General features: G+C 39.1%; 1 protein-coding gene across 1 annotated transcript in view; it reads left to right on the top strand.

Moving 5' to 3' along the window:
* Positions 1-8,719, top strand: part of PLCB1 (phospholipase C beta 1) — a 680,716-nt gene extending 671,997 nt beyond the window's left edge. Inside the window, exon 32 of the mRNA XM_024764260.1 lies at positions 5,442-8,719. Within this exon, the coding sequence (XP_024620028.1) occupies positions 5,442-5,669 (228 nt within the window). The 3' untranslated portion in view covers positions 5,670-8,719. The remainder of the gene's footprint in view (positions 1-5,441) is intronic.
* The last annotated feature ends 4,904 nt before the right edge of the window (positions 8,720-13,623 follow it).

Genomic DNA, 13,623 nt, shown 5'->3' with positions numbered 1-13,623 from the left:
GGTAGTTTAAGTACAATAGCAACTTTCAGTTTGACAAGGTGTCTCTGGACCATGATTAATCATTTTGGTAGAATCAAAATTGTTTTTCTCTTTCACATTCATTTTTATTCCCAGCTATGATAGTCCTCTGCTGAGTCTTCCTACAGAAAGCACCAAACTAAAAATAGAAAATTCCTAGTGTTACTAAACCCAACTTGGACCCACTCGTTCGCTGCACAGCAAACCCAATCTATTGACACTGGGTTGTAGTGAAGGAAAGTACAGCATTTATTTGCAGGGTGCCAAGCAAGGAGAATGAGCAGCTCATGCTCAAAAGACCCGAAGTTCCCAATGGCTTTCAGGGAAGGGTTTTTGAAGGCAACATTTGAGGTGAGGGCTGCAGGGTGCATGACTTTCTTCTGATTGGTTGGTGCTGAGGTAACAGGGTGGTGTCTCAGAATCTTAATCATCAGCCTTCTGGTTCCAGCCAGTTTGGGGCCTATGTGCTTGTGGTCAGCATGTAGTCACCATCCTCTACCTGGGTGGGGGGATCTTACTTTCTGTAGAAAAACTCAGAGATATGTGTCAGACTGTTATGTATATCTCTTGAGAGAAACTAGGGCTCTGTTTTATCACTGACTATTGTTTGAGCTGTCATTACTTTTCTTGCTTAACTGCTTTTCCTTTGTTTCTGCGTTCCTTCACTTCCCTAATTAGTAACCGCTTGTGCCTGCTCTTTGAAACTCAGGGAAGGCCTAGGAGACTAAAAGACCTTTTCTTCAAACAAGAAACAGGGGACATGGAGGAGCTTTTGTACCCAGGAGGGTCCCACAGGGTTCTGCTCAGTTTCAATCTCCCCTTTTCTTTGATATTCCTCAATCCTAAGGGGAACCAGGGTGGGATAAGAAAGGGAATAAAGTTTTGGATAGAGAGGTTAGTCATAAACTTGGCAGGGGAACTCTGTTTTAGGGACACTTGATTTCACTAGGCCTTAATAGCAGGCATCTATAAGGAGAGAGTACTCCAGCTCTAACACAAAATTTTCAAGGTCTAGAACGCACACATTAGCTGGGATGAAGTGGCTTAGCCAGTAGCATAATTATTGCCTTATGTTTTAGTATACAGCCAGCCCTCTGTATCCATGGGTTCCATATCTATGGATTCAACCAACCTCAGATTGAAAATCTTTGAAAACAATTTCAGAAAGTTACAGAAAGCAACACTTGAATTTACTACATGCCAGCAACTATTTACCTAGCATTACATTGAATTTACAACTATTTACATAGCACTGACATTGTATTAAGTATTATAAGTAATCTAGAGGTGATTTAATGGGAAGATGCTCATATGTTATATGCACCATATCATATAAGGGACTTGAGCATCCTCAGATTTTGGTGAGGCCCACACCACAGAATTTCATGAACATTTTTGAGAGAAATTATGGGAGTCATAGGGGAAATGCTACAATAATACTGCATAAAACACAAAACTTCTCTGACAATAATAAATATTTATTTAGTTCACGACTTTCAGAGTTCAGCTGATCTGGGCTGAGCATAGCTGATCTTAGTTGGGCTCTAGACTCCTAATAGATGGAGCTTTTTAGAAACAGAGCCAGATCTTGCCCTGCATACTTTTCATATTTTCTTGTAATAAACAGGTATTCCATTTATAAGAAGAAAAAAATAAAGAGAAAAGCTCTAAGTTGAAATTCAAGTAAATGCACATTTGTAATTCATTCATTAATAAAGACTTTTTTTTTAAAGAGTGAAATATATGGCATTTAATATACATTTAATTTAGTTTATAAATTAATCATATTAATTTATTAAAATAGTTTAGAGTATAATAAAATCTACTACTAATCCATGATAAAAGGAAGAATCTACCAGAGTTATAATTTAGCCACAACTGGGTCAATTTTTAAATTAAAAAAATATAAAATTAGATTATTATTATTATTGTGATTTATAATAAGGAATATACATTTGGTCTTCATCCCAGTTCCTGGCACAGAGCTCCTGAAACCCTTGAATTTCCTAAGTGTTAAGAGCAATAAAGGTGTCTTTTGTTATGTTAATGAGGAGACTTGGGGGAAGCACCTAAGGATGGGGCTGGTTGTCAGGGGAACTAAGCTAATGATTGGAGGGTTGAAACTTTAATGTCCATCCTCCTGACCTCCTCCTTGGAGAGGGCAGGGGCTGCAAATTGAGTTCACTGGCCAGTGGCCAACGAGTTACATCAGTCATGACTACATAGAAAGCCTACACAAAACCCCAAAAGGACAGGGTTCAGAGATCTTCCACATTGGTGAACACATGGAGATTGGGGAGAGGGGTCCACTTGGAGAGGGCATAGAAGCTCTGTGCCCTTTCCCCATACCTTGTCCTGTACATCTGGCTGTTCCTGAGTTGTGTCCTTTTATAATAAACCAATGAGGCGCAGTGGTTGAGAATCTGCCTGCCAATGCAGGGTACATGGGTTCAAGCCCTGGTCTGGGAAGATCCCACATGCCGCGGAGCAACTGGGCATGTGAGGCACAACTACTGAGCCTGCGCGTCTGGAGCCTACGCTCTGCAACAAGAGAGGCCGCGACAGTAAGAGGCCTGCGCACCGCGATGAAGAGTGGCCCCTGCTTGCCGCAACTAGAGAAAGCCCTCGCACAGAAACAAAGACCCAACACAGCCAAAAAAAAATAATTAATTAATTAATTAATTATAAGAAGCCAATGATCTAGTAAGAAAATGTTTCTCTGAGTTCTGTGAGCGACTCTACCAATCTAATCTAAGTGAGGGGATCGTGGGAGCCTCCAAACTATAGCCAGTCAGGCAGAAGCACAGGTGACAACCTGGACTTGCAATTGGCCTCTAAAGTTGGGGGAGGGGTGTGGGGCAGTCTTGTAGGACTGAGCCCTTAACCTGGGGGATCTGACGCTATCTCCAGGTATATATAGTGTCAGAATCGAATTCAATTGTAGGACACCCAGCTGGTGTCACAGAGAATTGCTTGGCGGTGTGGGAAAAAATAAATTGGAATTGTGGGTGCAGAACCCTTAAATAGTACTCTAAAAAGTTTGAGAATGTTTATTTGTACTAATACTTGCTGAGAGATTCACATGAACCTACCTTTTGTTTAAGTCCCCCCCCCCAAAAAAAATAATAGATGTAGAAAAAAGGAAACTAAAAAGCTAAAAGGAATTGGGAAAGGCATAGTTATAAAACCTTGGAATTTTTATTTTGGTCCTATTTTTGTATACCCCCATATCTGAACTGGGTGCGGAATCATAATTATTAAAATTAGATTATTAAAAATTACCAGAAAATGTAAGTTTAAGTGTTTATTTGGCATTTTCTCACATTTTATATTTTCTTTTTTTTTTTTCATAAGTTAAAAAAGGAAATAGCCTATCAAGCACCATAGGGTCTTGTCCACCAATGACCTAAGAGAAATCGGTGTCTAAGTCAGGTGCAATATATCTATACTGAAGGTCCCCCAGTCTAACCTAAATGAAATCCGCTGTTTCTTAAACATAGGGCCCCATGCTTTTCTCCCTTTCCCTACATTTTTTGGAAACGAAACTTTAACTGCATGTGTTGCTGAACTAAAATTGAGACAAATTCATGACGAGGTCTGAATGGTGGTAAATGGAAGCTGTCAGACACCAGGGTGAGATTTCACTTATGCCAGAGTGTGTCAGTGTAAAAGCCCCACCTGGGGAGAAACTGGCCATTGCCTTCTTATATCTGATGCTCCGGAGGGTTGTCCCCAGTGCTGAGGGTGGAGCTGTGTGTGAAGGTGCCTTTACCACATCATGGCAATGTGAATCTCAGGCCCTGTGGGTATCCCTCTCATAGAGTGTTTCCTTCTTGGTTTATTGGAATTCACATGCCAGGACAACATATTCATAAATACCCAATATTTGATATTTGGGGGGAATAGGGGACTTTCAATACTCAGGTCAGCCATTTTTATCAGGCACTTTTTGGTGTGGAAAAAAAAATGCTCATTCAAAAAGATCCACAACCCATTATTCGAGACTCTTGGGGCCTCTTGTTTTTCAGAATTCATAATTTTTCTGATTTTAGAAAAGGAATATGGTGCATATACCATAAGCATTATATCCCAAGGGGGGCCGGGTCACCCTCATAATCAAACAAATTAATATGTCTACAGTACCGTGTATGGACATTCACAAGAAATGGGATTAAATAAGGATTATAAATAACATTATATCAAAGTCAATGATTTTGTTACAAATTTATAAAAAACTTCTCAATTTCAGAATTTTGGGGATTTTAGAATTGCAGATAAGGGATTACTGATCTCTATTAAGTTTGGCAAAGTTAATACATAATACTTAATACATAATAATAAGGGATTACTGATCTGTACTAATTTTGGCAAAACTTCTCTGGCATAGAAGCGAGAACAAAAAGGAATTGAACTAAAGGGGATGTTCTCAAGCTGCTGGCACTGAAGAAAGGGGGGTCAGGACACCGCAGGGCAGATGACCTGGGGACTATCTTCATCCCAGGTGGTCAGGGGTCAGACTGCACTGATGCTGCAGATAGAGGACATACAGCCAGGATTGAGACCAAAAGTAGAATTGGGAGCTCAGAGTAGAACCAGGACAGGAAGATCGTCAGTGTGTCCAAAGTAGACCAGCCACAGCCACATTGGCATCACCCGGGAGCTGCTGAGAAATGCAAGATCTTGGGCGTTTAGGAAAAGCATTTAGTCTCTCACGCCGTATCTAAGATTAAGCTCCCTGCTTATCATTCAATAAGCAGAGAATTTTATTCAAAATCCTGGGTTTCATCTGGGCTCTGAGCAGCAGAGCGTCCTAGCAGGCAGCACCCACCACCCCTCACCCCACTTCTACCAGATGCCCAGCTTTTACTTGTTTTATGGCTCAGGCCAGCATAAGCCTGCATTTGAAGAAAGGGTTCTGTGACTTTTAAAAGTCTGAAAATTCTCCAGAGCATTAAACAGATAAATTTGAAGGCAGTTTTAAAAGGTAGGTAAAACGGTTTATGAAGCAAATAAAAATTAGAAAGAAAAAAAGGAATCAGAATAAACAGGTGATAAAAGAAGTGAAGATAGAAGTTCAGGTTGGCTATATGAGTATGCTCAGTTTGTAAAATGCATTTAGCTCCTGGTTAGAAACAGCCTCTGGATGAGGCTGCACTTCATAAAGCCCACGCCTTGACCGTCTGTCCACTCCAATTGACTTTGTGGCTCTCCCAGCCTGATTCATGGCTGACCTTGATACCCTCAGCTATTGGTGACTTTTAGCTGTGAACAAATGACATGTCCAACGAACCCCAGTTTCACATCATGATATTAAAATTAATTGGTCCCTCCCCTCTTTGTACATATCTTTCAAGGAGTTTCTACATGGGTGGTTATAGAAACCTAAATGACATAAAATCATCCTCTTTCTTGCTGTCTCCCAGCTGCAGGTGGAGCTAGAGCAGGAGTACCAAGACAAGTTCAAAAGGCTGCCCCTGGAGATTTTGGAATTCGTGCAGGAAGCCATGAAAGGGAAGATCAGTGAGGACAGCAATCACAGCTCTGCCCCTCCACTGCTGACCTCAGACCCTGGAAAACTGAACCACAAGCCTCCTTCCAGTGAGAAGCTGGAAGGAGAAAACCCAGGAAAAGAATTTGATACTCCCCTGTGATTGTTTCTTCCTGGCCTTCAGAACACGCATGGCCACTCCAGCTCCATCGGACTCTCTCTTACAAAGATCACTGCCCAGGAGCATCTTCCTGAGAAGCATCCCTTAGATTAAAATCCACACTGGAGGGAGAGTTCCAGAAGGATCCATTCAGCTTCCCCATACCCAGGCTCCATGTGTTATGTGGAAACTACTGCAGGTCTGCTAGTGAAGAGTGCATGTATGTGGTGGGATTTTGGTTTTCTTTCCAGTAGTAAATTCAAAGCAGGCAACTTCCAGGCTCCATGGAACATTTAATGAAGGACAGCGTCTTCTTTGAAGAAAAGCAAGCTCATGTTTTTAGTTGAAGCTCTGGTGTAAAGTATGTCAAAGTAATAGAAATAGTTGAGAAATGCATAGCACTATTTAACACTATTGAACAGCCAACTTTGAGCACTTTTTTTCCTAACTGCCCCTCAACTACCATATCTTCGAGTTAACATGCATATTAAATTGTTTCATCCTTTGCTTTGCAAGCACTGGCGGCTTGCAATTTATTTATCATAGAGTCATCAGTGTATTTGTTGCTGACATGGCTTTATTTGATACCATAGTGGCTCAAATAAGCTGGTTTTCTGCCTTGATTGTGTCCTTGTCCAGTAAAGCCATCCCCAGACTTGGCAACATGACTTGTACATTTGGCTGTGTGAGCAAGTTGGCCACACACTTCCAGGCAGTGTGCTATCTGAGTCGACTATTTGCACTCAAAGTCTGGGTACTCATTGGTTATTGGCCTAAAATCCTTAAACAACTACAAAGATCTTTTTAATTGAATAAAAATAGTTGAGCCGATGTATGATGAGCAGAGATTCAATCAGAGTGAATAGGTTCCAGCAGTTATTTTGCTGTCTGACTTTCTTTATGGTTCATTTATTTTTAATATAGAGATAAAGATTAAATATTTATCTAGAGACTACACAGACCCACATATAAATGGTATATGTTATCTACATGTATATATGTATGCACTCAGCCATATAAGTACATACATATACACCACATACACACACACACATTCATATGTGTGTGAATATGAGTTTCTTAATTGGCAATAATCCAGATCTCTTCCACAAGACGTAAAACCAATTCAATGACAGAGAAGAAAATGGTCAAATATCTATATTATGTGGATATCAAATTACATTAAAATTCTAAGAAACAATTGATGGAGGCTTTGATGCAAGTTGAGGTAGATTGAGAACTTAGAAGATGACTTTGATGTATATTTTGTAAGATCAAAAACTGGATTTTAAGTATTTTAAGCTTGTTTTAATGGTCAGAATATACAAAAATGTATAGGACAGCAATATGGAAATGTATTAGTATCTTCCATAATTTTTAAATCTGACAGATTTCAATTTATTTCTCACATTAAAATAATCTTTCATTATATATTTCCTATGTACATTTCATTCACTTAACTGTCTTTTTGTTAAGTTCCTATGTTAAGTGGCATAGGAGAAACAAATTATATTATGGTGAAACTGATTTAAAACATTATTGAAAGGTCTTAAGTAAGAGAGAATAATTATATAGAGGAAAATATAACTTAGAGAGTAACACAAAGAACATTGAAGTTAAAGCCCTGAAGCAAGATGTGCAGTTTTATTTTACTTTAAACCTGTCTGATTGTAGCTTAGTAAAACATTTTAAAACACAAAAACTAGTTGTGTCCTGAAAATTGTGTTTTAAGAATTTAATATTTTTATGGAAATTATTCTATTTAACTTTAAGCAATAACTAGGGATCACAATTAAGTTTTAATCAAAATGAGGGCTTAGTTCAAACATTAGGAAGTAGTGTTTGATTAAAAAACACATCTAGGGAGACACAAGGGGAAAAAAAATCCCATCCCCTTTGGAGATGACTATATTTTGATCTAAAGGATTTAGGGTGTTAATTAGACACTTAATAAAACTTAACTTCCACTGAATGAGAGCTCTTTTGTAAATCATTCTACTTTTGCACCTTGAAAGAAAGGCATTAATCATAAGGAAGCAAGAATGGTCAAAATAGAATGCTGCATTTTTATAAACAAAATTACAGACTGGCTAAAATTGCAGAAGAATGAACTAATAATAGCATTAATAACCAAATGCAATGGTGATTATTACAGAACATTGTATCACATTTTAGTCCAGAGATAGACTGAAGTTGAATAACCTTGACTTACACAAAACTGTTTTGGTAGTTGGATTTCATTACCTTAGTGACTCTAGTCATTTTGCAATATGTTTGTATTTGGCCATTTCCTGTAATCACATTTTTATATCTGTACAATGACACTTTTTGCAGTTGTGGGGGTAGCACGTAACACTGTCCATCTTGCATCATTGAAGTTACTACAGTGATACTATCATTTAATAATATTAATATTACTTGAAATAGACTAAGATAAAGAAAAAGGGTCTATATGATGTGCAGTTTTGTGCCTTTCTGTATTTGCCTTGTTCTTTGTTGAATGTGTGAAATTCTGTACTGTGGTTTTTCCTATAATAGAGAGTAGAGCTGTGTATTAAATTAGACTATGCCCCTATGATACCCTTACACTACTGAGAATAGCATGGGTTGGGCCATGTACTGAGAATTTTCAAAGTTCTAATGACATGCCATGTGTTTTTGGTTTTTAACAGTTCATTTCAGCATTTCAACATCACCATACATTAATTAATACTCCTATGATAGATAAGCTGTCATTAAATAATTTCGAAAGAAAGGGCCATTGCTTGCGTTACTTTGGATTTAATGTTGTGCCTGTGCCCTGTATAAATATTGTTTGTGATGGATCGGACATTGTGACTTTTGCCTTTTCAGAAGAAAAAAAGATAGAACAAAGTATTTGAAGCTCTTAAAATGTACATATTTTGGTTCTTCTAGCTCAAATTATTTAAAATGCATAATTCACATTTTTGTAATAATTCTATGCAATTTTGTGGCATGATGTTTCTTCCACTTGTAATTTTATGTGCTTTCATCACAAATCCAAAGGAAACAATAAAAATTTCTTAACACAACCCAGCTGTTATTTCGTGGTGTTGGGGCCAAACTTCTTCTGATGGGCAGGAAGGTGGGAGCAGCATTGATACCAATTTTTAGGGAAGTAATGCCCACCCTGATGGGGCACATCAGTGCCTGTGCAGGAAATCAGGAGACTGCAATGCTTGGGTCGGAGGGCACAGTTGTCATCATTCCATCAGTCCACCACCTCCTTCCGGAAATGGCGTTAAACTTGCCCATTACTCCCATATTCAGAATCCTCCCTTCCTCCCCTCCTTCCTTGACCAAAGCTAAGGAAGGAAAAATTTTCAAAAGTTTTTTGACAAATAGTGGATGTGACAAGAACTGACAGAGTATTTGATGCAAGTTTCTTCATACAACAGATAAAAAAAGAGTTGGCCACACTGATTTTTGAAAAAGAAATATACATTTGAGTTATGAGGATGTCTCCAATTGCAATATGTTAGTTAGTTATGGCTATGTTACACATTACTCCAAAGCCTAGTGGATTAAAGCAATAAGAGTTATTTCTTAATCTCTCATAGTTTTTGTGGGTCAAGAATTCAGACAGGGCAGAGCAGAGATGCCGTGTCTCTACGCCATGATATCTGGGGCTTCGGTTGGAAGATTAGAAGGCTGGGAGCTGGAATTTTCCAAAGACTAATTTACTTTCATGTCTGGTGGTTGATGATACATCACTGAGAGACTAACTGGGGCTCCGGGCTGGACCACAACATGTGTCCTCTCCACATGGCCTGGGCTTTCTCACAATATGTTGGCTGGACTCCAAGTATGAGCTTCCCAAGTGAGAACCAGGCAGAAACTGGATCAAAATTTTTATGACTGAACCTCTACATTGCATACTATCACTTCTGCTGGACCCCATTCATTGGTGTTCTCACAGCCCCTTCCCAGATTCAAGGGGAGGGAACAAATACAGACCCCATCTCGCTTTGGGAGCAGTGTCGCTTACACTGAAGTACATGAATATATAGGCATCTTTGGAAAATGTAATCTGCCACATACAGTATACACCAAACTGAATTTCCTTACACTCAAACCTGCTCCACATCCTTTGTTTTCTTCATCAGTGAATAAAACCAACACCAATTCTTCAGTTGCCCAAGCCAAAAGGTGGGCATCATCACTGACAGCTGGCTCTCTATCATCCCCATTCCAATAATTCACCAACCTCGGTCAATTCTGACCCTGTGGAATAGCCCCCAGCTTCGTTCACTTTCTATCCTCTCTGCTAATACCCAAGTTCAGCCACCATCCCCACCACCACCTACCAAGGTTCTAAACGATTTCCATGCCTCAAGTCTTTTTTTTTTTTTTTTTTCTGTGAAGCCAGTTGGTAGTGGCTCTCAAATTTTTTTTTTTTTAAACATCTTTATTGGGGTATAATTGCTTTACAATGGTGTGTTAGTTTCTGCTTCATAACAAAGTGAATCAGTTATACATATACATATATTCCCATATGTCTTCCCTCTTGCGTCTCCCTCCCTCCCACTCTCCCTATCCCACCCCTCCAGGCTGTCACAAAGTACCGAGCTAATATCCCTGTGCCTTGCGCATGCCTCAAGTCTTAAATCATGTAACCATTTCTCCATACTGGAGCAAGACTGAACATACAAGAGTAAAAATGGAATTAAAAGCCTTTAATGGACCCCAGCAATCCTCAGGATAAAGTCTAAATCCCTTAATAATTGTTTGAGATCTTACATGATTTGGTTCATACATAACTCTCCATTCCTGCCTTATGGACCATCTCACTTCCTGGGCTTTTTAAATACTATTCCCTCAACTACTTAGACCCTTTCTGTTCCTCTTTCCCTTGAACCACTCCTGAAAACACACTTATACACACACTCAGGTTCTCTCTTTTCCTTGTCTCTTATTCATCTTTAGCTTTATAGACTAAATGTCACTTCCTCTAGGAAGACTTCTCTGATACACCCAAGCTCCCCATCATCTGTGCTCCCATTGCATCCTACATCAGTTATTTCTTGCTGCATAACAAACACCACCAACACTTGGTGTTTTTAACAACCATGTTCCATTGATTGTGAGTCTACAGATAAGTGCCAGGCTCTGCTGATCTGAGCTGGGACAGGCTGATCTCATCTGGGCTCATCTGTACATCTGTAGTCAGCTAGGAGTTGGCTGGTGGCTGATCCTGCCTGGGTTCTTTTACATGTCTGGAGCCTTGACTGGAACAACTGTGCTGATCTGGCTCTTCTCCATGTGCTTTTTCCACTCTTTGGCAAGCTAGTCATGGGTTTTTCACATGTCCAAGGCAGGATCTGGAGAACAAGCAAAGGCATTCAAGCCCTCTTGAAGTCTAAACTCAGAACTAATACACCATTACTTCCACCACATTCTATTGGTGAATGTAAGAGACAAGACCAGCCCTGATCAAGATTAAAAGGATACTATGGTGTTATAGGGAAAATGATGTGGACACAGGGTGGCTACTAATACAATTAATCCATTAACACCATGTACTTTCTTTCACTTATAGAGTATATACCAACTGCAATGTACTGGCCTTCTTACTTAAATACATCCTCCATTGACACCTTTGATGTCAAGGGTCATGTCTCATTCACTACTGAAACCCCAAACCCACCATAGTGAAATCTCTCAATAAATACTGCATTTACAGTGAATAAATTTGTTTACCCATCCAGCTATTAGTACTAAGGTGGAAAAAAATAATGATTGATATGTGAATAATAAATGTCATTAACTCAAAGCTACAGTGTTGTTTAGGCACCTCATGAGTCAGCAGCACCCTGATAGTAGGGCTAGACCACACAGAGCCATGTTCTTTGACTTTCACTTATGGCACCAACCCCAAAGCACAAAACTGCTTATGACAGATGAAATTAGGTCAGTCACCAAATAGTAGATTCTGGATCACAGGTGGAGAAAGCCAGGCTCACCTTGGATTCCAGGCATACCAACAGCCTCTTTCTGCACACAAGCGAGAATTCAGTAGCCATTCTTTGTCCCCTGGAGTCCCTGCACTGTTCATTTGTTTCTTTGACCCTTCTGCATATATTTTTAATTACAGTTGTATTAAGCTATAATTCATATACATAAAGTTCACCTTCTTAAAGTACACATTTCAATGGTTTTTAGTATAGTCAAAAGTTGCTCATCAATCACCACTCTTAATTCCAGAACATTTTCATCTCCCCAAAAAGAAACACCGGGGCTTCCCTGGTGGCGCAGTGGTTGAGAGTCCGTCTGCCGAGGCAGGGGACACGGGTTCGTGCCCCGGTCCGGGAAGATCCCACATGCCGCGGAGCGGTTGGGCTCATGAGCCATGGCCGCTGAGCCTGTGCGTCCGGAGCCTGTGCTCTGCAGCGGGTGAGGCCGCAACAGTGAGAGGCCCGCGTACCGCAAAAAAAAAAAAAAAAGAAACACCATACTCATCAACAGTCACTTCCCATTCCTCATTTTCCCCCATTTCCTCTCCTTAGTCCCTGGAAACCACTAATCTATCTTCTGTCTCTGAGGATTTGTTTATTCTGGACATTTTAAATGATTAGATTTATACAATATGGGGTCTTTTGTGTCTGGCTTCTCTCATTTAGCATAAAAATTTTAAGGTTCAGTTTTCAGCATGGATCAGTGCTTCATTCCTTTTAATAGTTGAATAATACACTATTGTGTAGACATTGTATTTCTTCATTCATCACTTGATGGACATTTGGTTTGTTTCCACTCTCTGACTATTATAAATAATGGTGCTATAAACACTCATGTATAAGTTTTTGCATGGAAATATGTTTTCAGCTCTCTTGGGTATATACCTAGGAGTGGAACTGCTAGTTCAAATGGTAACTCTGTTTAATTTTTTGGAGCTGCCGACAGTTTTCCATTTCACAGTGCACCATTTTACATCCCCAGCAATATATGAAGATTCCAATCTTGCCACATCCTTGCCAACACTTGTTGTTTTCTGCCTTTTTGATTATTGCCATCCTAGTGGATATGAAGAGTATTTCACTGCAGTTTTGATTTGCATTTTCCTGATGACTAATGATGTTATGTGACTTGGCCATATGCATATCTTCTCTGGGGAAATGCCTATTCAAATCCTTGGTGCATTTTTAATTGGGTGGATACTTATTTTAAAATCTGGGTCCCCTTTCTTGATTTTTGTCCTCCAGTCCCTTTTGCACCTGTCTACCCCAAAGCTTAGTCTAAAAAGCCTCTCTCAGTTATCATTCTTCCCAGGGCCACTGAAGAACTGGAAGTTATTTGGAAAACGGTGCTGGTTATTTTCTATGTGAAGTCAGAAAGTCACTTGTCTGCTTTTTTTTTTTTAAAAAAACTAAATGTCAAATATTTGTTTATTTCCCCAGATTTCACTCTTCCTTTTAAAAACAAGCTGCAAAATAAGTCTCATAAATGTGGGTTGAATTCACAGGGATTCAGTGACATTTTATGGAAGGAAATTTATTAAGGACAAGTGGCATGGGATATTGCCATGAAAATATTTGCCACATAGCCTTTAAGAATTGAAGTGAATTACATAACATGCTATCAAGAAGCTTATGCTGTCAAGAAGCTTAATGTGTCAATAATAAATATATCAATAACAAAGAAAAGATCTTACCAATTAAACCCTGATTCTTCATCAAACATAAAGGCACATCCCAATTTCAGAAAGGTTAAAAGTAAAAGTGTATCCAAGCATACTACTAAAGAAAATCATCAAACCACAGGGGAGGAAACAAAAAGAAAAAGAAATCAACAGAGAAGAAGTACAAAAAACAATGGGAAAAAAGTAATAAAATGGCAATAAGTACACACCTATCAATAATTACTTTAAATTTCAATGAAATAAATGCTCCAATCAAAAGACATAGAGTGGCTTATTGGATTTAAAAAAAGAAAAAAAAAA

The sequence above is a fragment of the Neophocaena asiaeorientalis genome, unplaced genomic scaffold (genome assembly GCF_003031525.2).
Source record: "Neophocaena asiaeorientalis asiaeorientalis breed wild unplaced genomic scaffold, Neophocaena_asiaeorientalis_V1.1 scaffold400, whole genome shotgun sequence".
Lineage (NCBI taxonomy): Eukaryota > Metazoa > Chordata > Mammalia > Artiodactyla > Phocoenidae > Neophocaena > Neophocaena asiaeorientalis.
The sequence above is the reverse complement of the archived record's forward strand: the minus strand, read 5'-3'. Positions and strand labels throughout refer to the sequence as shown.